We start from the raw sequence: 27,606 nt of genomic DNA on the forward strand, positions 1-27,606 counted from the left end.
TGTTAATTCCAACCATAATTTCAGAGTCTGCCGAAAGACAAATGTTGAAATATCAGATTAGATGATATTTACGCTACAATGCATAATCAGAAATGTGATAAAATTTCGTTTTATTACTACAATTAAAAAATTAAACGATGTATAATGCAGATACTACAAGGAGACACTGTCTATCACAAACACATTCTACAGTAGGCTTTCTTGTATCTAACTCCTTTAACAGCTACATCAATTCTATAAAGTATAGAGGCAATTTGGTTTTAGAACATACATTTAAATTGCCTCCTCGGATTTTCATCACATCATCATCATCGGATGCAATTAATTTGACACTTTATATGTCTATGACGCCGATGCTCTTAAATAAGTATAAATCCATCATTTACTTCTTCTGTGAGAAAAATAAAGCGAGAACTTTAATGCTCCCGAGGACCATCAAAAGACTGAGTTTTCCTCAGATTCCAGTGAAGCCCTTCATGGATGCTCCGCAGGAAGTCATTAGTTGAATCCCCCTGGCATGCTGTAGGCACAGGCCAAGGCGCCATACTGCACACAAGTGCATCACCGGGTTCTAACAGTTTTCTGTCCTTCCCATCAAAAGATGCCCAAGAAGAGCTTCTACTATTGAATGGAACTTGCACTCGAATTGTTACGTGCTCCGGTAATATCAGAGGCCGAAAGGATAAGGAGTGCGGACAAATTGGTGTAAAGAGTATGCCAGGAACCTGCATTCAGAAATTTATTTGAATGTCTGTACTATATGATACCCTAACATAGAAGAAAGTCAACAGAAACATATGCTTAAATTAATAACTCCAAAAAATAGGCCAAACCTTTTCGTTTTTTTTTTTCATTTATGAACAAACGTTTTAATTTTATCAATTGTTGCCTAAAATTGATAAGTATCATTTGATTTATGAAAGGTTTGATCATAAATGAAAAAAATTGAAAAGGTTTGACTATTTCTTTTTGATAAATAGCCTAGTTGGCTACAATTGAAATATACTTATTAAAATTAGATCAAAATTGACATTTTTGAAATGTTGGGCCATGAATGAAAAAATTCAAAAAGGTTAGGTTTTGTTTTGAATGATTAAGCCCAGAATCAAAATGGATGAAATTTTTATCGTTGCAACTCAAACAACTTGATACCTAGTCTAAAAACACTGATCTTATCAGGTTTCTTCAACATGTAGCAATTTAGCTCAGTGATATAACCGAAGATGACCGAAATGCAAATTTTTAAAAAGAGCAAAAAGATTCTAAATCATTCGCTTATGATATGAAGCAGAATATGGCATATAGAGAAAGGATAGTATTATGATGCACCTGCGGATGGACCATCGATCCTCCAGCTGCCAATGAGTATGCGGTGCTGCCAGATGTTGTTGATAAAATTAGCCCATCACCTTGCACACACGTGACAAATGAGTTGTCACAATAGCATTCCAAATTTGTGAGGAAAGATGATATTCCACGGTCAATTGTAACCTCATTTAGAACAAGTATTGGCTCCTCGGTTTCAACCTCGTGTTTTGCTGCATCTCTAATAACATGGCATTGCAACCTGTGTCGCAATGTAATGCTAATTGGACCTTTCAGAATTGAATCAAAGCAATCTCTGTAATGTTCGCTATCTAGAAAATGTTAAGGAATACTTTTTCAGTCAGAATCGGGAAATGTATATGAAATAGAAGTCTATATCAGCAACAAAGAAATTCTGTATCTTAACTCATTGGAGGAAAAGGATACAAAATGGTGTCATAAAGCCAAGAGAACCTAAAGAAAATGGAACAATGGGAGGAACCGGTCCTTTGAACATTGATGCTGCCTGCCAATTAAAAAAATGGAAAATGATTATTCTACCAAAATCATGAAAGCTTGTGAAATAAGTGAAAAAAAGACTAGTACAAATAAAACTGAAAGCACGTACCCAAAGAACTGTACCGTCCCCACCAAGAGTTACCACAAGGTCAACTTTTGTGTGTAGCTGTGAGATTTCCTTGTCTGTAAACGGAGATAATTGGATTAAGAAGGATATAATTTGCTCGAAGCTAATTTCATTATCTTACTTATTCCAAATTCAGCATCCTACTTTTTTAAACTGGAAAGGGCAAATTATGATATTGATGGTAAGACTAATCAATGAAACGTCAAACTTAATTTTCTTCTTACGGAATAGTATTTTATCAAACAAAAGTAGTTAGATCTCAATTTTGTAGAAAATTTTAACCAGCAGAGTCGGCCTAAGAGAAACTTAAAGAGGATAATGAACGAAAACCGTGGAGATAATATGGAATTGACAGTCAGATGGAATAGTATAACAGTACAATAGAGGAGGCATTTGCACTTGCATGATCTTGGATAATACACTCTGGATTTAAAAAAGATAGCTAGAGTAATGTACACTCATTGTCCTTTTTGAGTATAAGAATAGAACAGCTTACCAACTTTCCAAGTATGAACAAAGTTGAAGTAAGATGATTCTGTTAGAAGTTCATTCCTGACACGCGGTTCCACATAAATTTGTAACTTTTTATGCTCTTTCAACCATCTGGTAACAAAAATTGAACAGCTTAAGCATGTCAGAAATCTAAAAATGGCAGTTAGACATCATGGCTCACAACGGTAGTACAGATACAGTTAAAAAAAAGCGTAGCAAGCTTTAATCATATTTAGATGGATAAACAAAATGAAAGTTTAAGCCTTAACAGAATATCATAGATCCTAAATCTGGCTTGGCAACTAGAGCAAAGTAATTGCAGAAATGAAAATGCAAAACTGAAATAATTGAAGAAGTATCCATACCTGACCATATCTGCACATAGTACACGAACAGAAGTAGAATTTGGCTTGGTCATTATAAGCACAGTCTGTGGATCAGATTCCCACTTTAAAGAAATCTGGGGCAAAAGGAGAGATGATTAGACGCATGCTAGAGTCCCATGTGTACTCATCCTAATACATAATAACAGCATAAGTTGAAGTACTGTATGCAATTAAAAAATATTTGTATCTAAAGACCTGTTTACTGCTGCGCTCTGCAGTCGTTATGTTCCCTCTTTCAAAAGATACAACATCATGTTTGTGTTGGTCACTATCACCTTTGCAACACCATGCAAGTTTAAAAGATGCCTGTCCCATGATAAAAAAAAAAGACTCAATCAGGCATTTTGAAGCATTAATTTGTCAGGACATGAAATTATCTCCATTGATTACTGCAATTTACAATGAGAGGACAGTCGCCAAAACTTCAAGCATTTAAATTGCAGCAATGTAAATCTTTAATCATCTAGAAGACAATTAAAACAGTAGCATTTTGATTAACAATAATACCAGAAGCAAAGAAATGGTTCCCAGAATTAAGTGCTTTTTGTTCTAAATCAGATACAAGGAAGGAACCTTTAAAAACGTTCATAATATTACCAAGACTAGTTGGTTACCATCCAAATATGTGATGTTGTGAACCTAGAAAAATATAGACACATGCAATTAAACAATAACATAGCCCATAAACCACTAGCTCGACAACTAAGAGACACTTCTGAGATATTACCTTTCTCATCATCTTATTTTGAGACATGTTGGAATCGGAATCAGTCTCTCCATTTTGAAGAATTTCATGAGAGCATATCCCATTGGTATAACAAGTTTCAGATAATCCATTTGCTTGATTACTTGGCACAGATTGGCTGTCTGGGTTATGAGTCTTCCCTTCGGCTAAGCCACCATTGTTTTTCCCGGCTGACTTTTCTGCATTCCAAACCATTATGTTCCTATTTAATATGTAAAGTAGGATCAAAAACTATTTAGAACATGTAGTAGTCAATGCATATAGTCAGATGTCTTTTGATTTCCCCAGCTAAAACAACAAGAAGTCAATAACCACAATATGAAACATGTTGGAGTTTGTGATACCACTTTAATTTATTTCTGGAGATATGAAATCGTTCATTGATCAAAAGTGTCAGTGTTTTACCCATGTCCAGTTATGCTTACCCATCAAGGGTACTGCAGGAATAAGTGAATTAAAACAACTGTGACAAAAACAAGGCTTTCTTAAAATTATTAGCGAACTTTTCGTTCTTATGGGTTTCTTATCAACTGCTAATGACAAAAATAAGTGAACTTTATGCATATTCTTGAGAATGCCAATGTGGTCTCTATTTCTCAGCCACAAAGGACACAAGCCAATAAAATTAAAGCATCCATGTCAGTAGACAGCAACAGAAAAAAGGATAGGTAATCCCATTAGCTACTTGCAAGTGGAGACCTCGCTTTTAGCAAGATACAGTTGTCAGTTAGTAATAACAGAAGTAACAAACAAGAACGAAAATAATTTAATAAGAAAGCAATTTATCCAGGGAACTCTAACAAAAGGGACGACATATGAGTAAGCAATTTATCCAGGGAACTCATTATGCTACTAATTAGTATGTATGTTTGGTATTAAAAAGAAACCTTGACGCTGAAACCGCTGATTCCTTTCCATCTCGAGTTCATATCTCCGCTTCCATTCAGTAGCCTCAGCTTGAGCAGAAGCTTTCCCTTCAGCAGCTCGTCTTAACGCCTTTGCAACAGCTAATGTATAAAATCACAAATCACATTCATGCTCCAACATCACACTTAAACTAAACTAATAACCACACACAGATTCATCAACAAATAACAAACTTACTTCTTAACGCCTCGGAAAACTCAATAAGATGATCATCAGTCCCCTGAACCGGAGTCTGCTGTAGAAGCTCCTGAACTGCCTTCTCGGAGTGAAATAACGAGAGTGAATCACTAATTCCAGCATCTCCATTCTCATAAGGATCCTAACAAACATAAGAATCATGATTCAGCTAACCTAACAATAATCAATCATATTTATGCATTACGACGCCGTTTTGAATAAACTTCCCGAACAAGTCAACATCAACAAATTATGATCCGTTAAGTCAGCTGTAGTATGATTGACAGCGGCAACAATTCTCAGGTATAGTGAAAAATTTATGAACAGATCCAAACCGAACAAAATCTGATCAGTTTCTAATTATATTGAAGGAAGAACAAAAACATGAAATTGAATAAAATTAAATAAAAGAAAAAGTGAGATTACAGTGGAATTGAGCTTGCTCGGGGCCATGGAGGAGAAAAGTGGCGGAGCAGGTGCGATGAGAGTCAGAAGAAGAGCGTTACGGTTACGGTTACGGTTACAGTTACAGATGGCGCAGGTGTAGTAGTTGTGGTATGGAACTAACTAACTCCTCGTCGATTTTTATACATTTTTGATTAATATATAAATATTTAATTATCCATCTAATTGTAAATGACCACTGAGAGAAATATAAAATTATCCATCTAATTCTAAGTCACAACTGAGGGAGAAGGTGCTCAAGCCTTCGCTTTGGTTTACTATTTTTTTTAGTAATTTTTTTACTGTTTTTATGATAGAATGCAAAGAGAGATTTTGGTGGTCCCCCATTTTTTTTGACTTTGGTGAATCCATACACTGTCTTATTTAGCACCATAGAATAATGGCAGAATCACCAAAATCACATTCTTTTTCGACTTTTTAATCTATGGTCATGTTTGCTTTATGGAATATATAATAGCTATTTTATAAGTAATAAAATAGTCAGTCTTTAATTTTTAAAAGGAATATTTATTTCATAAAATTATTAAACAATAATTCTATAAAATATTCTATTCCATTTTACACCTATTACATGAACTAAACATGATCTATAATTTAAAATCATTAACATATCACTCTCTCTCAAATTTCCTCTTCTTTTTTTGTAAACAACTTCCTCTTTACATCAACTGTTAAAGGGTGGAAAGAGGTGATTTTCTGATTTCAATCAGAAGTCACAAACTTATACTTTATTTCGATAATTTATTCATTTGATAGTTTTTCCGGTATGGATTTTGGTGTTTTTTATTTGAAAATTTATGTTTTTATATTTTGTGGTATGTTTTTTTAGAACTCTAAAAAATTAGAGATTGTTCAAATTTCATAATTAATTTTTTGTAGATTTAAGATTTTTGAATGGGTGACTTTTTAGAATTTTATTAAAGGTGATATCGAAAATACTAAGTTTCAACGAATCAAACAAATTGCCGGTCAAATCGGAAGGACAAATCGAAAACCCGCTCTCAAGGAACTTCACTCTCAAATTCTCGTTCGGTCCTTTTATGCGGAATCGATATTAAATTTGCCTAATTTCGAATTATTTTTTACTTGTATCTTGAGTGGTTTGTTAGTATTTTAGATAATTGAAAGATCATGTGTTAACATTGTTATATGATTTTCCAATCGTAATTCACTCTTCATCAATGAATTTTATCCTAAAAAAAATCTAAAATCATTACTTTTTTATCTTTATATTTTATTTATAGCCATTTATTTAAATTAAAGTAAGTTTTTAAATGAAATCAAGAATTATTTTCATCCAATAAATAAATTAACAACAAAGTAAAAGATAACTAAACAAAAAAGATAAATTTATAAAAGACTTGTATAAATTTTAAAAGCTTCACTCCTCTTTTTTCTACAACAGTCTACACCTGAGTAAAAAAATTTATATTTTATGAGTTATATATTTAAATATTTTTCAACATTACTGTTATCAATCATTTCCATATTTAACTAATTTACTGTTTTTTGCACTTTACAGCAAGCGGGAGTGGGACAGTATATCTACGATGGATGGGATATGAACGTGTCAGTAATCAATTTGACTGTAACTATTAGATACCACAAACATGTGACTGATACGGGTAGTTGGCTCCGATCTAAGTTTGACTTCACCGAGGAAATTGTTTACACTTTACATCGGACAAGAAAGGAGGCTTTCCGTCGACTTTGACTTCTATTATATAGTTACGCCATAGACTTTTTAGGATTTTATTGTATTATCAAAAACAAAATCTCCACCTTTTAACTCCTTTACACTTGCATCCCGACGTTACAATTTTGTCCAAGTCACTTAAATTTGCATTTTTGTATGAAAAAGAGTTCAAGCTAGTATTTTATAAGGGTTTTTATAAATTTTTTTCGAATGGAAAAGAGTCTAATTTGATTTTGAGGGTGGAATTGAAAACGAAAGGTATGAATTTAGGTGAATTATACAAAATTACAACGTCGCAATGCAATTGAAAAGAGGCTGAAAGGTGGAGGCTTTTTGGTGATTAAGTCTTTATTATAAATAAAATTACAAATTTGAGCATCTTTTATAAATTTTTATATAGCTTTAATACAAAATACATATATTGTACTCCCCCATTCCACTTAAAAAGTTCAATTTACTTTTATACACAGATTAAAAAAATATTTATTGTTTTTTATATATTTTTTTCATGTTTTGCCACTATTAATAACAGTACAACTTTTCAAAAAGTTCTTTTAAAATGACTAAAAGAAGAATAAAAAAAATTAGTGAAAAAATATTTTAAAAATGAAAATTAAGTTTTTTAAATGAGACATTTCAAAATAGAAGATGAAACCTTTTTAATGAAACGGAGGGAATATTCGTTATGTATTATTATTATTTTAAATATTTTTTTATCAACTTCAAAAGTTATACATGTCAGTTAGTTGTCAGCGGAATTAGTTAAAAATTAACTAAGACATACATTGTGTTAGCGAAAATCGGAGTTGAATCCCCAATCTCGTGATGTGCATGCGAGAGGCTTATCGATCAGGCTAAACCATCAAGTACATTATTTTTCTAAGACATTACTTTACTATAAACTGTGCTAATGATTAAATTATTAATTTTTTAATTATAATTAATAATCATATTTTTATTAAATTCATCAGTGAATTATAGAAATACACTATCTGACTATTACAGGCAAAATAAGAAACTCCAATTATTTGATAAAGGAAATAACTACTAATACTTCAATAATTTAATTTATAAACGAATTATTAGTTTTAACAAAATGTTATGTCAACATCAATCATGCTAATAATCAATATTGATAAAGGTATGCAATGTTGAAAAAATAATGATTTTTAAACTTTGTTACTAAATAAATATTAATAAAATAAGCATACATTGATAAATTAAATTACGAGCTATTTGTGAAATGCATGAATATTTTCTTTGTTTTTGATAATTGGGAGTAAAGATCGTTTGTGGAAAAAATTGAACTTACAATCTAACAAAATGTTGCTTAACGTTTATAGTATTTGAGTTATAGCTCGTCGGTGCATAAATAAATATTAGTGTTGCACAACTGATGTTATATTCTATTTGCATAAATACTTTCTATGAACTTAAATAGAAAGTGCAACAAATAATATATAGTTTAATAATAAAAAAGGTAAACGCGTAGGAAGACTTGACCTAAAGACTTTGGCATGTAAGTCGTGGACAGCTAACACTGTAGCTGTGGTTTATGTTAGCGTTGGTCAAACAGTCAACACTAATCATAAAAGCCCAATTAAAATTCGAAATTAAAAGCCCATAAAACAGCTTTCCCCAACCCTAATAAAGCCCATTGAGCCCACTTGATTTCAGTTCTTCCCGTTGCGATTTGTATTCTACTTCCTCTCAGTTCCTCAGACTGTATCGTCCAGCTTTCTCTTCGTTTTGTTAACAAAATTCCCAATTCAAAACCCTTAATGGATCCTCTTCAAATTAATCATGGCGTAGAACAAAACGGCGGAGAAGAACCCACTAAATCCGACGATCCCGATCCTCCACCGGCTTCCACCACCTCCATCGCCGCCACCGCAGCAGCAATTGAGCTTCCGGAGGCAGAACAAACCCAAAACGAGACGGACACGTCACAAAACGGCGACTCAATCAAACAACAAGACCCGTTTATATCCGAATCAGACCCGACAACCTCAAACGACACAGAGAAACCCACACCAAAACGACAGCTAGACGAATACGACGACGACGACGAAGAATTCGACGACGACCCACCTCCTAAGAAACAAAAACACCTCTCAACCCTAACCCCACCAACTCCAACCGACAATGTACCTAACGACGCAACAAAAACTTCAACAACCGCCGCATTACCGGCGACATTACTACCACCTCCGCCTCCGCCACAAGCACCTCCGCCGAAGAAGAAATCAAAGAAAAAGAACAACAACAACGTCTGGGTGACAAAATCCACACGCAAAGGTAAGAAAAAAACTAAACCAAATCCCCAAAACACCCCTACACAGGACAATGTGTTAATTACGCCAGTACCTAGATTACAAGACAAAACTGATGACACCCCTGATTCAAATATTTGCCTATCTAAAGTTTATAAAGCTGAGAAAGTTGAGTTAAGTGAGGATAGATTGAGTGCTGGTAGTGCCAAAGGGTATAGAATGGTGAGAGCTACGAGGGGGGTTTGTGAAGGGGCTTGGTATTTTGAGATTAAGGTTGTGAAGTTGGGAGAGACGGGGCATACGCGGCTCGGGTGGTCGACCGAGAAGGGGGATTTGCAGGCTCCTGTTGGGTATGATGGGAATAGTTTTGGGTATAGGGATATTGATGGGAGTAAAGTTCATAAGGCTTTGAGAGAGAAGTATGGCGAGGAAGGGTATAAAGAAGGGGATGTTATTGGGTTTTATATTAACTTGCCTGATGGTTTGGCTTATGTTCCTAAGCCGCCGCAGTTGGTTTGGTATAAAGGTCAGCGATATGTTTGTGCTCCTGATTCTAAAGAAGATCCTCCCAAGATTGTACCAGGTTAGTTTTGCTTACTTTTGAAGCTTTTTATTGACAATGCTTGCATTTTTCTTTAGTTGATCTTTATCCGTTATCGATGTTTTTGTTGGTGCTCTCATTGGATATTTAATGCTCTTTGAATTTGTTGATGCCGGTATGGGACTGCAATTGTTTTCAAATGAATAAGAACATATGGGGTGATTAAGTTAAATGCACCGATTTATAGTATTTTTGTATTAATTTGCATCAAAGAGATTGACACAGTAATGGTTGCTCTACCACTGTTTAGGTAAGTATGGTTTTATATCCAATGCATCCTTAACCTTTGAGAATGATTAGTAGTCAGGAGGTAATAATTTTACGTAATTGGGTTTAGGTTATCTTTTTGCTGTTCTGTAGCTTGGCAACTTCAGACTATGCATTTTCCTTAGTTTTAGGTGAAACTCTATACTCATGAGAGCAAAGTTGGTTAGTTCTTAGGTGATTTTGGTATTGGACGTTTTGCTTGAATGCTGGTGCTTTACTTTTGGTTTGATTGTAGAGCCATCTCACATTTGAAGTTTCTCCTTGCTTTTCTTCATGGATTGTTAATTTTTTTAAAATTTGATTATGTAAACTTTTAACGTGCTTTTGCTTAGAATATCATTATTGCCTTTAAATCTGCTGTGGGAATTAATATGAAAAGCATTTTATGCAGATTCAGTTTTGAAGCAAGATTATGTTCTCAACCCTGTGTTTGTTTGAAATATGCATTAGCAGTTTCTTTACATTTTACAACCTGAATTGATATCATAGTATTAGTCTTAACTATTTAATGGATATAGAGAAGGTACCACAGTGTTTTACTAACTGGTGAGACAAAAAAAAGGAATGTGTATTATATTGGAATTCATTGTTGCAGCCTTCATCTATATGTCATCAAGTCCTTTTGACTTTGTTCCTTTTGATTTATAATCAGTGTAGCATAGTATATACTCTCTCTATATTTGGGAAGCCAGTATGTCATTGTTCTTTGCATCTGGACATCAGTATTTACATTTATTGTTTTAATGTGCAGGAAGTGAGATATCATTTTTCAAAAATGGGGTATGTCAAGACGTTGCTTATAAGGATTTATATGGTGGTCGTTATTATCCAGCTGCTTCAATGTACACCCTTCCAAATCAGCCTAACTGCACAGTCAAGTTTAACTTCGGCCCCAACTTTGAATTCTTTCCTGAGGATTTTGGTGGGCGTCCAATTCCTAGACCGATGTTTGAAGTTCCTTATCATGGGTGCGACAATCGTGTTGAAAATGGTGTGTCCAGTGAGAACAAACATTAGACAGTTTACCGTCTTTTGGGGTCCAGATCTTATTCCAAGTTAAGATCTATTTGTAATTTTAATTAAAGTTAGGACTGACAGATAAATTAATTTGATTTGTATACCGAACTTCCATGGCAAGAAAAAAAAGTTGATTCTTTTAATTGAAATGTAATGCTGTTGCATGAGTCTCTATTCTAACTTGCGTGCTAGATGTTTCGGAGATTATGCCATTTTTTCAATTCTTATTATCAGGTGAATATGCTGTCGTCTCTCCTCAGAAATTTGGAAATGAGGTTTGCCTTCGTTTTGTTTTATTTTTATTTCCTAGTTTCATGAAGAAAAAGACATTGATGACTGCTTTTCCCATTCATGAAGTTCAATGTGCATGATTTTAATTATTTCTCCCTTTTGAGAAGGAATATGATGGTTTCCCTTTATCTTTAATCTGATGAAACTTCTTTCTGTTAATAGGAAATGAATGACCACCGTCCTGAAACTGTATGGAGAAGAGTCAGGTGAAACCATCTAGAAGTTGAGGGAAACAGTCAGGTTTGGTCTTTCTCATATGAGAGTGAGGTTTCAACTTATTTCAGCAGAAGCTGTATTTTTCCCTTTTTTTTCTTTTCGAACTACTTTTTTCAGGAGTAAGCTAAAAGAAAACATGAAAATTATAAGAATATAGATTGCTTTATTATGAGTGAAGTGCAACTATACGAGAGAGAAAGAGAGAGATTGAGAGAGGAAGGGGAAAAACTCAAACTCACTCAAAACACTTGAACATACCACTATTGGAAACTTCTGTAGCTAGCTACGCTACTAGAGAATGATGTGTATTTAAATGTAGTTTAGAAGTACCAAAAAAAAACTATGTAACTGCTGTGGTCATAAGATACATGATGCACAGATCAATCTTTGTTAGAAAGTGGCGAATATCTAACTGTGTTATGCTTCATTTGGGTGCTGCTGCTAATTAATTGGAGAATTGAGACCCTCTTGAGAAGACAAAGGGTGGGGAGTTTGATGCCTCATGGAAGGGAATGGTGAATTTTTTCTGAAAGATGGCCTCTTCTTCATATGTTGTATAGTTCTCTTTGCATAAATTTTATGAAACACTGGCAAAGTACTCTCCTTGAACTTGAGAATTGCATAGAATAAAAGTCTGAAACATATGAGAAGAATCACAACAGCAGCTAAGTCCCACCATTTTGAATGATTTAGATTGACGCCAAGCATGTTTATAAGAACATCTTCGCCTTTCAGTTTTGGGCCGCCTGGCTCCAGAGGATCAAACTCCACCCCGATCAAGTCGTTTTTGTAAGCTCCCTGCATTTCCATTTAACAGTGTTGAAAATTAGATTCCTATAACATGTACATGAATTTTGTTGCTGTCTTATGCTGTGCTGGAGTAGAATCTTTTGTATTTTTCTTTTTTGTTGTGTTGAGCTTATATGTATATGCAACATTTTTCATGCAGGACTTTTGGTAAGGACTGAGAATGAACACCGCCCAGCTGGTTTGTTCTGGATGGTTTCAGGAATCAGGTTTTTTTATTTGCCAATGTTGTAAAGTTACATGTTTAAGCTACTGAACTGATTTGTAGGGTAAAATTATAACTTAAAAGTATTAGGCACACATGACTTGTTAGTTGTTGTAGAACTCCTATCTTTACTTATGATTTTGTACATTATGCCTTTTGGTCTCTAAAGCTCAAAAAAGGTTGGATTTTAAAGTTGTTCTCGGGTTGGAATTCTGTAATCTTTCGTTATGTCTGTTGCAATTATCTATCATTTTTCAAGGAGAGATTCTTGTTTCGAAATGTCTTGGCATTCTGAAACAAGGATCTTATGTAGGGGTGAGCAAACCGTCGGTATGGTTAAAACCGACCGATTTAATCAAAAATTAAAGTAACCGAATTACTATCTCTCTTTAACCGAACCAACCAAACTATCAAATCTAAAAGATGCAAAACCAAACCGATGGAGTTAGTCGGTTGATTTGGTTAACTTATTAAAATTTAAAGAATAATAATTGAAATAAAAATGAAATATTTGGTTGATTCAGTTAACTAAAATTTTAAAACTGTTGACCATAATCGAACCAAAGTTTTTGTTAACCAAACCAGATTAACTTTAAGAAGTAGTAGCCACAAGCTAAATGTGATTACCTGCAATCCCCACGCTCCAAAATTGATATAAGAAACTGGGTAGCGCCAGAAAACCTTAGGAAGATCAGGCAGCAAACGAAAGAATCCAGAAGTCACCATCAGGATTCCCTGGAAACAAACATGAAAAGTGAAGTAATGAATTTCCGGAAGAAACGTAAATAAAAACTAGAGGTAAGAAAAAAAACTTTTTGTTATTTTTCTTGCTTACAATAAATCCAGCTCCAATTATGACACCCATTAGGTAGTTAGGAACAAGTGAAGCTATTGTCATCATGCAGCTCTCTACTGCTGCTATGCTGCTTAGAAGGTCGATGAACGCATAGAACATGTGTGTGAATCCAGATCTGAATTTCACCATGTAAAAGATAATACTTGCAGTAGACAGCGACATCACAGTCAAATACGGGAACGAAGAGAGGAAGTTTGACAGAATATATACTCCAACTCCATAATGCCCATTAAGCCTTTCTTTATGAAAAACCTGCTTATAGAACAGAAAATTCATGAATCTGTATAACGCATGCTGGTGGCATCATGCGTGCTATGGGAATCGGGGGGTGGTAAGCGATTCGAGTCAACTCACAAGTTACTCTAGATTGATTCAAAGAATATTCAGGATCGACTTTATAATAATTGAGTTTGAGTTTGAACTGCTCGAGTTATTCGAGTTAATTGCTGAGTTGAGCTCGCGCATCGATATACTCGGTTAGATTAGCTTGTGAGTCTGAAATTGAATTTTTAAATATTTATATAAATAACCGAGTCGAGTTTGAGTCTCAATTATTCTATCGAATTTGAACTCGAGCTCCTCTTAAAATGAAACTAGATCGAGTTCGAGTCAAATACCTTGAGTTCTTCAATGAAAGAAGGGAAGCCGCCTATGGACAAGAAAGTCATGAAGCCTGATATAAATCCACCGCAAGCTCCGCGAGCCAAGATAGCAGTAAAGCCTGTTCCGACATTCTGAAAGACGGTTCCGACACAAATAGACAAGGCAAGGTAGATACCTATCCTCACCCAGTAATATCCCAAATCTCTCCACATATTAATGAATGATCTCTTTGTCAATACTACAAGTTGCTTCCACCAGTTTGCTTGCATTTCTCCTTTTCTTTTAATCTCAAGCCCTTTCTGCAGTACAAATATTAGTGTTATCAGTAGCTTTAAAAGAATATGCAATAGAGCTGCAAGTCTTATATGGAGAAGCTTACAGTGGTCAAAATTTCTCTAATCCTAGCTTTTGCTCTTGCTGCGTGATTAGATAACTTATATTTCTTAACTAAAACTGCCTTGATTTTTGCAATAGGTAGATTGGTCAAAGAATCTGATGACATTTGAATTTCCTGCAGGTAAAATTCATCAATCTTTTGTATCATAGTTTCGGTCAATGAAATCTAATAGAATGGAAATGCATGTAATCAAGCTGAGTTGAGTCGAAACACATCTTGAATTTGACCGAGTATTATTTTTGGAATTCGAGCTTCAAAAGTAAATTAATTGAACTTGATTAGGCTCGCAAGTCTATCGATCTGAGTATGTTAATACTCAAATTCGACTTGACAATTTCGCTCGAGTAGTTTGAACTCGAGTTCGACTTGGTGTTAATATCAAGTTATTTTTTAATTTCGAAAAACTCCGTGAGTTGGCTCGACTACACTCCAAGCAGAATTGTGCATACTCTGTGAGCACCCATCAAAGTGGCAGTGACTAGATCAAAGTCTGAATTGATACAACGAAGAAAATGATCGGAAGGATTTCTCCTACTCGGACATGGGAATCCGGCTTCTGCAAAGAACTGCAAAGTCCGCGATCAGGTCAGTCAAATTCGACAATCAATATATTTATACTATAGTTAAGAGAAAAACCAATTGCCACCTCTACAGCCAACTTTGCTTCTCCAAAATAAACTACTTCACCACCAGATAACAGAAAAAGATGATCAAACAATGCGAAAACTTCACTACTCGGCTGGTGAATCGAACAGATCACAGTTCTTCCATCTCGAGCTATATTTTTAAGTGTTTGAATAACAAAAAAAGCTGATGCACTGTCTAGTCCGGTGGTGGGTTCATCAAGAAATAAAAGATTTGGCTTAATCAATATTTCGAGCGCAACGCTTAGCCTTTTTTTCTCTCCACCACTTATCCCTCTTAAATGCCAGTTTCCGATTAGCCGGTCCGCGCAATCTCGGAGACCCATTTCCATTATCGTTCCCTCTACAATTCCGTCGATCTCTTCTTTAGTCATACTGCTTGGCAGTCTTAAATGAGCTGAGTATGTTAGGGTTTCTCTAACAGTTAGAGTCCCCAGCAGTGTATTTTCTTGTGTTACATAAGCCTGAATTAAAGAAATCACTGCATTAATTACGGCTAAAGTCTGAATTTACTAGTACATATTTTGAATCAAAATAATTTGAATCTTGTTTGGAATAATTAATTGTTGGTGGATTTAAGAAAATTACAGTCTAACTTACAACACCAGCATAGCCAAGTCTCTTCTTCTTGCCATTAAATAGAACATTTCCGGTCATGAGAACATTTCCTGAGAGTCTACCTGCAATATTTCAAGTCAATTCATATAAATTGAACTTTTTTTTATACTAACAATCATTTGCTAATGATACAATTTTAAATGGGCATTTATTATTCATGGTCACTAAATTTTTATACTACCTCCGTTCTTTTTTAGTTGTCCATTTAGCCAAAATTACACATATTAAGATAGTGGGATTTTTGTCTTAAATAATAGAAGTAAATACTAATATAACCCTACTATATAATAAATGCTTTGTAAATTGAGTTATAGAGTCATTTATTAGGGAGGGTTAAATTTGGAAGATAATAGCTAATGTTATCTTGAAATTCTAAATGGACAACTAAATGTAGACAAATTCATTTGTCTAAATGTACAACTAAAAAAGAACGGAGGGAGTATTATTTTTATTTCTCGGAATTTTCGTTTCTTTCAATTTAGACAGTGAACTTTACAATTACCGAATGTCCTGAAATCACTAAGAAAATTTATTCTTATTGGTAAAATAAAGAAACTAAAATTCTGTGATTTTGATTAAATAATTTAAAAGTTTAGCTTTGAAATTCTCTGTATAGTTCTGAATTTTTGTTTGATTTTCTAGTCAGAAGAAACAAAACCATGCATGATGCATTAAACACTAGAGAGAAAATTTGACACACAACACGTACGGAAATTTTAAAATCTAATTTAGGGTTCGGTAAAAATTGATGGCGATAAGAGGAGAAGTAAAAGCAGAACGAACAATAAATAATTTTCATTAAAAGAGAATTTAATAGCTACCAACCAAAAAAAAAACAAGAGGTATTTAGAAATAATAATAAAAAAAAACCTTAAATCATGAAGTAGCTCAAAATAATTTCATAAATTAAAGATGACCAAGACCTGAGAAGATGACAGCTCCCGCCACAAATATGAAATATATTTTCTATTTGTCAATAAATGTAGGTCCAAATGCATTAAATACTTACACCTAAACAAAGAATATAAATAACCCCTTCTGTCTACTCAGATAATATCACAGTAAATAAAATTGAGTGACCAGCAAATGTATTGGGCATCAATAGTAAATATTCTAAGAGACCAGAAATGTTTCTTCTACTCATCAAACTAAGGAGAGTAATATCATATACTACTACTTAAAATAATATTCTTAAGCAAGGTCTCGTGTTCGAGTCTTGTAAATGCAAAAAATTCCGGTGACACTCACTCACTATGCCATGTGCGTGACCGGGGTTGGACCGGATTAGTCGCGGCAAAATCCTGAAAACCGGATGGCCAACTAAAAAAATAATAATTCTCTTAAACCTAACGCACCCTTCTTTTATTATATTTCTGACATTAACTGAATAATCGAACCAAATCAAGAAATTTAGTTCGGTTTGGTTTAACACTATATTTGTTTTAAATTTTTCAATTTGATTCAGTTTTGAACATAAAATTTAGTTTTTTTAACTAGTTCAAACCAAGTCAAAATAACCAAACTGAACTGACAAAATCAAACGAATCGACCGTCTTGATTCATTTTAAAAATTCAAATCCATTAAATAAATTCAGTTCGGTTCGGTTTCAAATAGAAGGGTGTGTGCGCATGAGGAGTATGTAAATGCATGTCTTATTACTACTATTTAGGGAGAAAATAGTAATTTTAAGTTAATATTTAAGGGCTATAATAGTGATTATTGGAAAGTAAAAACCTCCAAAAATTGTCTCTAATGAACTAAGTAAAAATCTAAAACAAATTAAATATAATTAGTGTATGCAAAATCTTTTGAATGAAGTAGAAAGCAAAAAAAAAGAGAGGGAAAAACCTGCCAAAGCATCAAGGAGGGTGGATTTGCCCGCACCAGAAGGACCCATAATAGCCATAATCTGACCCGGTTCAGCATACCCATTAAGCCCATTAAGTAACCTTCTTGTCGGCCCTTCACTAAAATTGGGCAGCACCACCGTCAAGTCCTCCCATACCAAATACACACACTCTCCTCCTCCGCCGCCGCCGCCTTCTCTCATTATACATCCCTCCACGCCTCCACAGCCGCCGTCGTTGTAACTAAAAACTTGCTCTATCTCCATCATCAGCCCAACACAAAAACCCTTAAAAAAAGACCAAACAACAACATATAAATATTTGCGTTTGAAGTGTTTTAGTATGGTGTAGTAAAGAAATGGTTAAATAAGCAGAGAGTGGATATATATTTATAGTTATGAATTAAGACAATCTGATGAGGAACTGGTGAGGCTGTAATAATGAGTTATTTACTTTGGCAATAATTAGAACGACCAAACCAAAGCTAACACTAGTGCTGTTGCTAGCTTCATAAATTGGCTGCTGCATGCACAGTGACATGAAATAGACATACTAAGAAATATTTAATTTAATTTTCAATACTTGCATTGCATGTATATGATACTATATACTCGAAGTACATCAAGTATTTATTGTATTTTGGAAAAACTAAATTAAAAGTATTTATGTATTTATTGTATTTTTTGCATCAGAAGATATATATTATTAAGGTAAATGTCAAAACATTGTAGATCAACTGAAAAAAATGTATTTAAAACACTATTAAACCGAATAATTGATCAAATGGAAGAAACGAAACAACATAAATCTAAGAGCAAATTACACTGAGATCTCTGAGGTATACCATAATTAACAGTTTGGTGCTCCTTATTTTAAAGTACACTTATTGGTCTCTCAGTTTTAATTTCGTTAACTGAGAGACCCTTCTGCTAATTTGGAGGACCAAATCGTTTAACGGAATTAAAACTGAGGTATCAGATCGTTTTAAAATATAGTTTATCAAAATTAAAACTGAGGGATCGAATAGTTCACGTAATTAAAAGTGGGGGTACTAAATCGTTTGAAAGTAAATGTCGAAATTAAATGAGAGATTTAATGATTAACGGAATTGAAAGTGAAATACCATTAAATAGACTTTTAAAACAAGTGGTACCAAATTATTAATTATGATAAATCTCAGAAATTTCATCATAATTTGCTCTAAATATAAATATAATTTTTTTGTCCAATAAACAAGATAAATTCAAATAGTGAGAATTTCTTGTCACTATTTACACTATTAGAATTGCCATTCAGTTTGTTTCGCTCCAAACATATTCTAACGATGTGATTAGGACTTTAATTCATCAAAGAATTTAAATTTGAAGTTTAAATAAACGCTAAAAATTAACACAACGAGCTTGAATTTAAAACATCCAAACCACAAAAAAGTTAATACATAAACCTCCAAAACAAAACAATTTATTCGAAAAAACAAAAAGTATAAATACAGACATAGACGATGATGTCCAACTAGAAACCGGAATTAATCATCGCCTTTGGAGAGTCGATTCGGGCACTATTGTAGTGAATCAAAACCGAGAGTTAACCATTTTAAGCCGGTACATTGAATTTGATTTTGTTTAAAAACTAAAAAAAAAATCGACAAAGGTGGCAGTTTGGAATAGAAAGAGCAGAAAGCAAAAAGAAAGATGAGCGCTTAAGAGCCTCTAAAAGAAGAGAAGAACCTAATAGGAATATATCTCCCATTCTCATCAATGCATTCACGTGCTTCACTGCCCTGGACCACGCCACCTCGCTACTTTTATGTATAAATGGCTCAGTGAGTCAACTCGAGAGTTCATAATCTGACCAACGGTATTTATGTTATTTCAAAGTAATTGGTGAATTGTAGAGTATAAATGGGTTGACATTGTTGTTCATATGGTGCCAGCAGTTTAGGCTATGCCATCTATTTCTTGAATCTCTCAACTCCTGCTAATTTTCTCTGACGACTATCTGTTTCTGAATCAGATGTTTGTTTGTCAAAAACCATTATGAAGTTCTAAACTGGACAAACTATACCAATCAGTAATCACATCTAAACTTTTTCTAAATCTTTTAATTGGTGTTTAAATTATTATTTTATTTTAATTAGGATTTTCACTTTTTAAAATATATCATATGAGTGCTTTTAGTAATTTTGCGATCATCGAACTACTAATTACGTCAAAACTAAATATAAAATCTGTTTATAGGATTTGTTATTTCGATATCAAATAAATATCTCATATATACAAAATGTTCTTAATATTTTCCTAATGTGACAGCTAAATTTAAGTAAATATTCTCTTATTTTTACTTTTTTAATCACATTGATATCAGAAAAACGGTTAAAAGTATATTTAAAATAAAATAAAATACCAATTTTAAAAAATAAAAGTTCAGCCACTGAAAATGCATATTTCGAAAGGTACAGATTGCGGTAATTTTTCTAAATTGATTGATGCAAGTAAATAGCATTCATGACCCTGCCTGGCCCCTTCCTTATGTTTTGACACGCAAATTTCTAATCAACCTAACACAATTATGTTCCTGACTGAAACTAACTTCTCAAGCAGCCTTATATTTCTTGGATTGAAGATTTTTAAAATTTTAAATCTAAAAAGTAAAAAAATTTATAAAATGGTGAATTTTTTAAATACTTATATTCTGATATCAAGTCTCCAGCTTCTTTCCAATGAATTTAGGTGCACACATCTTAAAAAAACTAGCATAAACTACTAGAAATGTTTTTTACTTACACCAAAAGATTATTCCAGACTGTTAAATCTGTTACTTTATAATAATCTCAATCAGAATGAATATTTTCCGAACTCTGTATAACATGCTTTAATAGTACAAAAAAAAAAAAAACTATTTCTCCAGGTTTCCGTGTGAGCAAGAATTACACAGAATGTCTCTAATGGAGTGGAGAATTGAGACCCTCTTGAGCAGCCAGTGCATACAAAGGCTGGTGCCTCTTGGAAACTAACGATGGCAACTTCTTGAAAGACGGTCTCCTTTCGAGTTTTTGCAGAGTTCTTTTCGAACAAAAATCCTTGACGATCGGTGAAGCTCTCTCCTTGAACTTGAGAACAATAAAGAACAAAATCCGGTAACATATTAGGATGAAAAATATAATAGCTAAGTCCCACCATTTTGAATGATCTAATGCAACTCCAAATTGATGAGTGATGATGTATTCTCCCGAGATTTTAGGTCCGCCGGGTATTAAGGTATCAAATTCGAGTCCGAGAAAATCATTCTTGTATGCTCCCTGCATTATAATAACAGCAGCAATTTTAGTGTCAAAATCTTCAATGCTATTGATTATTTTCGCGTAAACTTGTAGTTCAAGAAACACATTAACTTGTTAGGATTACCTGAAGTCCCCATGCTCCATAGTTCATATATGAGACCGGGTAGCGCCAGAATGGCTTGGGAAGATCAGGCAGAAAACGGAAGAAGCCGGAGGTCAGCATCATGATTCCCTACATGAATGTTAAATAGATAAAATCAGATGAAACCGTAAGTTTACGAAAAGAAGTCTCGCAAAAAAATCATAAGTCTACTTTAAACTTACAATGATTCCTGCCCCGGTAATCAGACCCGTCAAGAAATTTGGAACTACTGAAGCTACAACCATCATCAGGCTCTCAATTACAGAAATGCAGGAAAAGATATTGAGACAGAAGAACGCGTAATATTCAAATCCCGATCGATAATTCACCAAGTAAAAACATATAGTCCCACTAAGAATTGCAATTGCAGCCAAGAATGGGAATGAAGATAAGTAATTGGACAAGATAAAAACTGTAACTCCATAATATCCATTAATCTTTTCTCGATAGAACACCTATATGATTAAAAGAATGACTATCAATATCAGAAAAACGATATAGAACTCTATTTCATGTCAGGATCAGACCATACAAATAGTATCATTACCTTCATTTCTTCTATGAAAGACGGGAAGCCTCCAATAGACATAAATGTCATGAAGCCTGTTATAAATCCACCGCAAGCGACTCTAGCCAATATTGCAGTATAGCCATATCCGACATCATAATATATAGTACCCACACAGAAAGAAACAACTATATAGACTGCTATCCTTGCCCAGTAATATCCCACATCTCTGGACATGTTCAAAAATGATCTTTTGGTCAGTGTTCGAAGTTGCTTCCACCTACTTGCCTCACTCGCATTTGTTGTTTCCATATCGAGTCCTTCCTGCATGATGTTATGAACAAACGTCGATTATATTTCAAAAAGACTTAGCTGTTAAGATGTTGCTGCCAAAGAATTTTCTCATCCACAGTTTTTACTTAACTATTTCTTTAGTATGAGAAGATAACGCAAGGTGATTTTATAAGAAAGTATCGTTAAATAGGCGTAAACTCTATCTTGCATGTCAGGTTGTAGCTAGCCAGCATGTTAAAGAGAAACCAATGTTTATCAGATTTCGTAATACATTACAGCATTGCACTATAGTTTAAAGAACTTTGGGCGGTTTTAATTGTTCAAACTAGTATGAAAACATACCACTTAAATATATAGTCATTTGAAAGAGGAATTAAAATTGACAAGCAATGCATAAAGTGTTAAATCTTCAAAAAGTTCAGTGTCATTTGCTTACCATTGCTGATATTTCCTTAATCCTAGCTTTTGCTTTTCTTGCAAAACCTGAGCGCCTATATTTCTCAACGAGCCGTGATTTGATCTCTGCTGTTGCCATATTCATCCAAGGATCTGATGTCGCAGGGACCTCCTATAGTAAAGACAGGCGAGTAAGTTTATTATAGTAAAAGTAATCCAAATTGTCTCAAGTACTCATCAGGAAGCAAAGTCAACTCCAATCCAACTAAATTCTGATTCATGAATAAAGAAATACTCCCTCCGTCCCGTAAAGATAGAAAAAGTACTCATTTTACAAGAATTAAGAAAGTAGTTATTTATAGGTAATTTGTGATAATTTGTCTAAATTACCCTTTGTACTTTATTAGTTATGTACATTTCCCAAAGCCACTCTACTAATTATAGCACTTACAACTCATTTGTTTATCTTTTCAAAATATGCATTTAATGTTTTATGATAAGCATGTAGGGGTATTTTGATAATTTTTAACTTAACTAACTCTACTTTTTCTATTTTTATGGGACAAAAAAAGGTGGTACTTTTTCTATCTTTATGGGACGGAGGGAGTACTTGTTGCTCAACTATCACATAAATAATTTAATTCGGAGATAATACATACACGATTTCTTTGAGATCCTTTCAGAGTAGCTGTTACAGCATCAAAATCTGAATTTATACAACGTAGGAAGTGATCAGATGGATTCTTTCTACTTGGACATGGAAAACCAGCTTCAGCAAAGAACTGTATAAATCAATACTAGCATTAGATTGCAGTAAAATCAACGTGAGCATGATGTTCATAATTGCATATCAAGTACATATGACAAATTTTTAATCAGTTTAAGCATATTAAAAGTGTTTTCGTTATATGAAAATGAAAATGAAAAATGATGCTAATCTGAGGCTTTGGTCTTTTTCTTTTTAGGTTCAAAACTAACCTCTACAGCCATCTTTGTTTCGCCGAAATAAACAGTTTCCCCGCTAGACAATAGGAAAAGGTCGTCAAAGAGTGCAAAAACTTCACTGCTTGGCTGGTGAATGGAAGAGATAACTGTCCTTCCATCTCGAGCTATATTTTTAAGAGTTTGAATTACGAAAAATGCTGATGCACTATCAAGGCCACTAGTAGGTTCGTCGAGAAACAATAAAAGGGGTCTTGTGAGGATTTCTAGTGCAATGCTTAGTCTCTTCTTTTCACCACCACTTATGCCTCTTAAATGCCAGTTTCCAATCAGCCGATCAGCGCAGTCTTGGAGCCCCATTTCTATGAGTGTTCCTTCTACGATGTCAGATATTTCTTCCTTGGTCATGGAAGACGGAAACCTTAAATGTGCTGAATAGGTAACAGTCTCTCTGACTGTAAGAGTTCCTAACAATATATCCTCTTGTGTTACATAAGCCTGAAATTTAACATAATAAAACACTTCAGTGAAAGAATTCGATTGAGCTATTGGCGTAACAAACAGGATTACAGCAGAATTTACGCTGAACTTAATCAATCTTTAAGCTTGCATTTCATAATACAGTTTTCTATTAAGATGGACTTAAAATTGCATGATCCTTAGTACTTACAACACTAGAGTCCGCCCGCTTCTTCTTTCCGTTAAACAGAACATCTCCAGTCATTATCACATTTCTTGAGAGTCTACCTGTGGCAAGATGAATCTCAAATTTCAGATCCAACAAGCAGAACTTTAAATCAAATAGCACCAAGTATCTCAAGACAATTATAGTTATTGGCTAAAGTCATCATTTCGAATAAAAACTCACTTATTCAGCCTTTTTAACATTAAACCACAAGAAAAATTAGCAGTAACGCTCTAGAACTACTAAATCAGAATTCCTTCTCAGTCAAAATCATGCTTAATGGCTAACCAACTACGTCATTTAATACCTTTCGGCAAGGTTACATAAGAACAATTGGCCAGTCATCCAAAGTTGACAAATAACCACAGCAACATCCATATATTAAGTTCCATGAAAACAGGAAAAGAAAATGTTGTTTGTTTTTCACCGACATTTCGTCCAAACTGACGTGTCATCATTTTATTTGCTATAGTATATGATTAAAGACCTATAATAAAGTGCTACAAAATAATTGGACTAACTAACACTAACTGTACAAACAAGAGAATTCAAAACTAGAAAGGGATATGAAGTTAAGACAATGCTGCCAAGTAGAGCAAGTGTTAGTCCATGAATGGCAACTAATGTGAAACAGTGAGGGATGGGAGTAGACTAGAAGCTTGGTCCATGCTTGGCCTTTAGCAATAAATTAATCACCTAATCTAACACCTAATTAATATTGCTTCAATTGTCTATGTGGACTGGTTAAGTCCAAAAAAGTTGCACCATAAATTTAGTGGGCCATTTGGGAAAGGTGTATGAACATGATTCAATTCATCTAACAATCATTTATTATTGGTAATAAGATCAGATATACTTCTGTATTCAGACTTTCCATGTGCCCAACTGCCCAAGCCTCTCATTTAAAGTTCAAATCTATAGCACTCCTAACTATAAGCTAAAATACAAAAAAGCTACATAAATGCTAATTGGTAATTAGCTATCATATTGTTCATATGCTGCTATTTATAATAACATTTCAACTTTTCAGGACCAAATAGGATTCAATCCCAATTTTTCATGGGACAAAGTTAATTAATCAACACACATTAAACACTAGTTAGATTTATGGCTTGTGAAAATATGCAATACTCCAAGAAATCAATTACTTACTCCAATGGTAAGTGAGAAAAATTCACTATATTTTGCATATCCCAATATTGGAAGAAAAAGCTTAAATTTTTTAAGTTTTGTGTCACACAACTGAACAATAAGATCAACAGAACAGAACAAAACAATCAATTCTTACAAATGAGAGAAAACAAAATATAGTTTTTTTTGATAATTTGGGGAGCAGGGAGCGCTTGTGGGAGGAATCGAACCCACGACCTAGCAGTTTGCTGCTTAGCGCTTATAGTTAAAACCCCATAAAGGAATAAACTTTTTCTTTTTTCGTAAAAAAAAGACTCACTTCCCGAGCCGAAATCCAGGATTACGCCCAGAATTACTGTCAAAACCCGAGATATGGACCGCCGTAGGCCCATATAACTATAATGGTCTGCAGCCCTATGGGAAAGGGCGTAGCCGGGGTTTGAACCGGCAAACATAGTGCCCAGATAGCTGAGACTTAGACGACTAGACCAAACCCGTGCGAAAAAAGAAGCTTTATTTTGTACATGAATGAACATAAAAGAAATTGGCATACATTATACCTGCAAGTGAATCAAGAAGAGTGGATTTTCCAGACCCAGAAGGACCCATAATAGCAGTGATTCTCCCAGGCTCAGCAAATCCAGTAAGCCCTTGAAGCAACCTTTTAGTTGGTTTATTTCCAAAATTTGGTATCACAGCACTCAAATTTTCCCATACTAAATAAGTCCCTCTCTCTTCACCACCACCTGAATAACCTTGAAATGTACTACTACTACTGTTATCACCACCACCAGTAGTACCTAAACTGTCACTCTTTGTACTAAAATCACTGCTAGCCACCTCAATCTCCATACTTTTTCTTGAAAAAACAAACTCTAGCTAGTCAGAAACAGAATGAAAAAAAGTGAAAACATGCAAATAAAACTTGAAAATATGGAATATTTGAGGCTATATTGGTATGACACTGATCAAACAACAATCAACAAACAACTGAAATATTAAATTTGTGAATGGGGAGATCATAAAAAAAGTATGGTTAAAGATGGGGAAGAGGAAAAGATAAAGAAAAAATTTAATGAGGCGGTAGGATTGATTTTAGGTGGCAAGTAAAGGAATTTAATGCATTTGAATGTCATACTTATATATGGTAGCAGAAGCTGACTAGTTGTACCATTTTCATTTATTTTTTTCTGCTTTTATTTTTTTGCTTACTTGTTAATCTTTGCCTTTAGGTCAATAAACTCATTTTGTTTAATTAATTAATTGGATTTAGTTAGTTTAATATTAAAAAATAACATAAATATAATATGATTTTTTTGGCTTAATCACCAAAAAATTGCCAAAGTTATACCTTTTATGTCAGTTATAGCCAAATCTTTAAAAACCAACAGATTCTTATATTTTTTTTTGACCATTTTTGAATCGAACCGGTTTTTTTGACACCTTGTCATCCACGTCACTGCCAACTAAGCAATTGACTGGCATGACAACCGACATAATTAAATTAGATTTGGCTATAACTGACACAAATTACATAGTTTTGGTATTTTTTTTTGTGATTAGAGCTAATTTTAAAATCAAACAATTTTTTAAATTCAATAATTAATAAATTAAATATATTATAATAAAATTCATATAAATTTAACAAAATAATATTTTTTATTTAACGCTAATTAAAAGTAATCTAATTTTTTTATTAAATTTAATTGATTTTAATAAATTTGTTTTATAATATTTGATGGATATATAATTAATTTAAATTTTATTAAAAAAAAAATGTCATATTCATTTTAAAATTTATTTTTCAAAATTTCAGTTGCCAGTCCGTCGACACCGCCGCCGTTTAAGACCCAATTGTTCGTCTTTTGACAAACAACCTGAGAATAATATATACAACAAACATAGGACAATGTTCATAATTCAACTACACACATATAAACACAAAAAGAATTACTCAATAGATCACTGCTTATGTAAAGGACGAGTGTAATTTTTTTCTCTTCTTTTCTCTATAAAGTGAAGCCCATTGCGGTATAATCAATATATATCACGATATTTTCAAAATATGGACGCATATGTCATTTTATTCTGCATAGCAAAAAACTTACTTTAATTTACACATAACCACTTTTTATTACCTAATCTCAATTATAACAAAATCTCAACAGTATTGAAAATAATAAATCAAACTCGGAATCATCATGAACATTAAACACTTTCAACAAATTTAATTCAACATTAATTCTTAAGTAATACATTAACTCACTTTTTTTAATCAAATATGGCTAATTTTTTTAAAAATTATCCTTTAATTTTAATTTTAATTTTAATTACTACTTAAATTAATTACATATTCATTAAGATATATTATAAAATAAATTTATTAGATTTAATAAAAAATTGGATTAATTTTAATTAGTATTAAATAGAAAATAAACTATTTTTAAATATATATGAATTTTATAAATGATATAATTAATTTACTAATTATTGAATCTAAAAAATTAGTTTGATTTTAAAATTAGCTCTAATCACCAAAAAATATCAAAACTATATATTTTGTGTCAGTTATAGCCAAAACTAATTTAATTATCTCAGTTGTCATGTCAGCCAATTGCTTAGTTGGCAGTGACGTGGACGACAAGGTGTCAAAAAACTGGTTCGATTTAAAAATGGCTAAAAAGAAAACAGAACATATAAGGTTTGGCTAACATTGGTGGTTTTTAAAGGTTTGTTTATAACTGAC

General features: G+C 33.4%; 4 protein-coding genes across 7 annotated transcripts; 1 reads left to right on the forward strand and 3 right to left on the reverse strand.

The window, feature by feature from the left end:
• Positions 1–95: 95 nt before the first annotated feature.
• LOC126674495 (NAD(H) kinase 1) lies at positions 96–5,356 on the reverse strand. Its single transcript, XM_050368943.2, has 11 exons — positions 5,105–5,356; positions 4,679–4,820; positions 4,462–4,581; positions 3,557–3,753; positions 3,025–3,135; positions 2,809–2,903; positions 2,448–2,554; positions 1,934–2,007; positions 1,753–1,831; positions 1,330–1,637; positions 96–725 (listed from the first exon to the last, which is right to left on the reverse strand). Exons 1-11 carry the CDS (start codon positions 5,129–5,131, stop codon positions 417–419), a joined length of 1,569 nt encoding a protein of 522 aa, XP_050224900.1. The 5' UTR covers positions 5,132–5,356; the 3' UTR covers positions 96–416.
• Positions 5,357–8,538: 3,182 nt separating this feature from the next.
• On the forward strand, positions 8,539–12,708 carry LOC126673088 (protein TRAUCO). 3 transcript variants are annotated; one of them, XM_050367059.2, is made up of 4 exons: positions 8,539–9,695; positions 10,732–11,272; positions 11,451–12,293; positions 12,454–12,708. In XM_050367059.2, the coding sequence occupies exons 1-2, from the start codon at positions 8,621–8,623 to the stop codon at positions 10,995–10,997; spliced, it is 1,341 nt and encodes a 446-aa protein (XP_050223016.1). In that variant the 5' UTR covers positions 8,539–8,620; the 3' UTR covers positions 10,998–11,272; positions 11,451–12,293; positions 12,454–12,708. The 3 variants fall into 3 exon arrangements, with proteins under 3 accessions (XP_050223016.1, XP_055960914.1, XP_055960915.1); XM_056104939.1 differs by having other exon boundaries at positions 10,732–12,293; XM_056104940.1 differs by having other exon boundaries at positions 10,732–11,528.
• On the reverse strand, positions 11,740–17,966 carry LOC126673087 (ABC transporter G family member 15-like). The gene is made up of 9 exons (XM_050367058.2): positions 17,484–17,966; positions 15,617–15,696; positions 15,019–15,480; positions 14,822–14,938; positions 14,355–14,486; positions 13,990–14,274; positions 13,352–13,624; positions 13,144–13,251; positions 11,740–12,302 (listed from the first exon to the last, which is right to left on the reverse strand). Exons 1-9 carry the CDS (start codon positions 17,749–17,751, stop codon positions 11,946–11,948), a joined length of 2,082 nt encoding a protein of 693 aa, XP_050223015.1. The 5' UTR covers positions 17,752–17,966; the 3' UTR covers positions 11,740–11,945.
• A 2,256-nt stretch (positions 17,967–20,222) lies between these two features.
• LOC126674042 (ABC transporter G family member 15-like) lies at positions 20,223–25,968 on the reverse strand. 2 transcript variants are annotated; one of them, XM_050368409.2, is made up of 9 exons: positions 25,421–25,968; positions 23,715–23,791; positions 23,081–23,542; positions 22,762–22,884; positions 22,143–22,274; positions 21,452–21,736; positions 21,087–21,359; positions 20,887–20,994; positions 20,223–20,780 (listed from the first exon to the last, which is right to left on the reverse strand). In XM_050368409.2, exons 1-9 carry the CDS (start codon positions 25,710–25,712, stop codon positions 20,424–20,426), a joined length of 2,109 nt encoding a protein of 702 aa, XP_050224366.1. In that variant the 5' UTR covers positions 25,713–25,968; the 3' UTR covers positions 20,223–20,423. The 2 variants fall into 2 exon arrangements, with proteins under 2 accessions (XP_050224366.1, XP_050224367.1); XM_050368410.2 differs by lacking the exon at positions 25,421–25,968 and adding an exon at positions 24,037–24,115.
• Positions 25,969–27,606: the final 1,638 nt, after the last annotated feature.

Source organism: Mercurialis annua, linkage group LG3 (genome assembly GCF_937616625.2).
Source record: "Mercurialis annua linkage group LG3, ddMerAnnu1.2, whole genome shotgun sequence".
Classification (NCBI taxonomy): domain Eukaryota; kingdom Viridiplantae; phylum Streptophyta; class Magnoliopsida; order Malpighiales; family Euphorbiaceae; genus Mercurialis; species Mercurialis annua.

Excerpts from the sequence above, each read along its gene's own strand:
- LOC126674495 (XM_050368943.2), bottom strand. The coding sequence starts at position 5,131 with ATGGCCCCGAGCAAGCTCAATTCCACT. Across the intron at positions 4,582-4,678 it reads GTTTTCCGAGGCGTTAAGAA|CTGTTGCAAAGGCGTTAAGA; the intron begins GTAAGTTTGTTA and ends TTTATACATTAG. Across the intron at positions 3,136-3,556 it reads AAAATAAGATGATGAGAAAG|GCATCTTTTAAACTTGCATG; the intron begins GTAATATCTCAG and ends ATCATGGGACAG.
- LOC126673088 (XM_056104939.1), top strand. The coding sequence starts at position 8,621 with ATGGATCCTCTTCAAATTAATCATGGCGTAGAACAAAACGGCGGAGAA. Across the intron at positions 9,696-10,731 it reads TCCTCCCAAGATTGTACCAG|GAAGTGAGATATCATTTTTC; the intron begins GTTAGTTTTGCT and ends TTTAATGTGCAG.
- LOC126673087 (XM_050367058.2), bottom strand. The coding sequence starts at position 17,751 with ATGATGGAGATAGAGCAAGTTTTTAGTTACAACGACGGCGGCTGTGGA. Across the intron at positions 15,697-17,483 it reads CCTCCTTGATGCTTTGGCAG|GTAGACTCTCAGGAAATGTT; the intron begins GTTTTTCCCTCT and ends GAAATATTGCAG. Across the intron at positions 12,303-13,143 it reads TTGGAGCGTGGGGATTGCAG|GGAGCTTACAAAAACGACTT; the intron begins GTAATCACATTT and ends ATGGAAATGCAG.
- LOC126674042 (XM_050368409.2), bottom strand. The coding sequence starts at position 25,712 with ATGGAGATTGAGGTGGCTAGCAGTGATTTTAGTACAAAGAGTGACAGT. Across the intron at positions 23,792-25,420 it reads TCTTCTTGATTCACTTGCAG|GTAGACTCTCAAGAAATGTG; the intron begins GTATAATGTATG and ends ATCTTGCCACAG. Across the intron at positions 20,995-21,086 it reads TTACCGGGGCAGGAATCATT|GGAATCATGATGCTGACCTC; the intron begins GTAAGTTTAAAG and ends ACATTCATGTAG.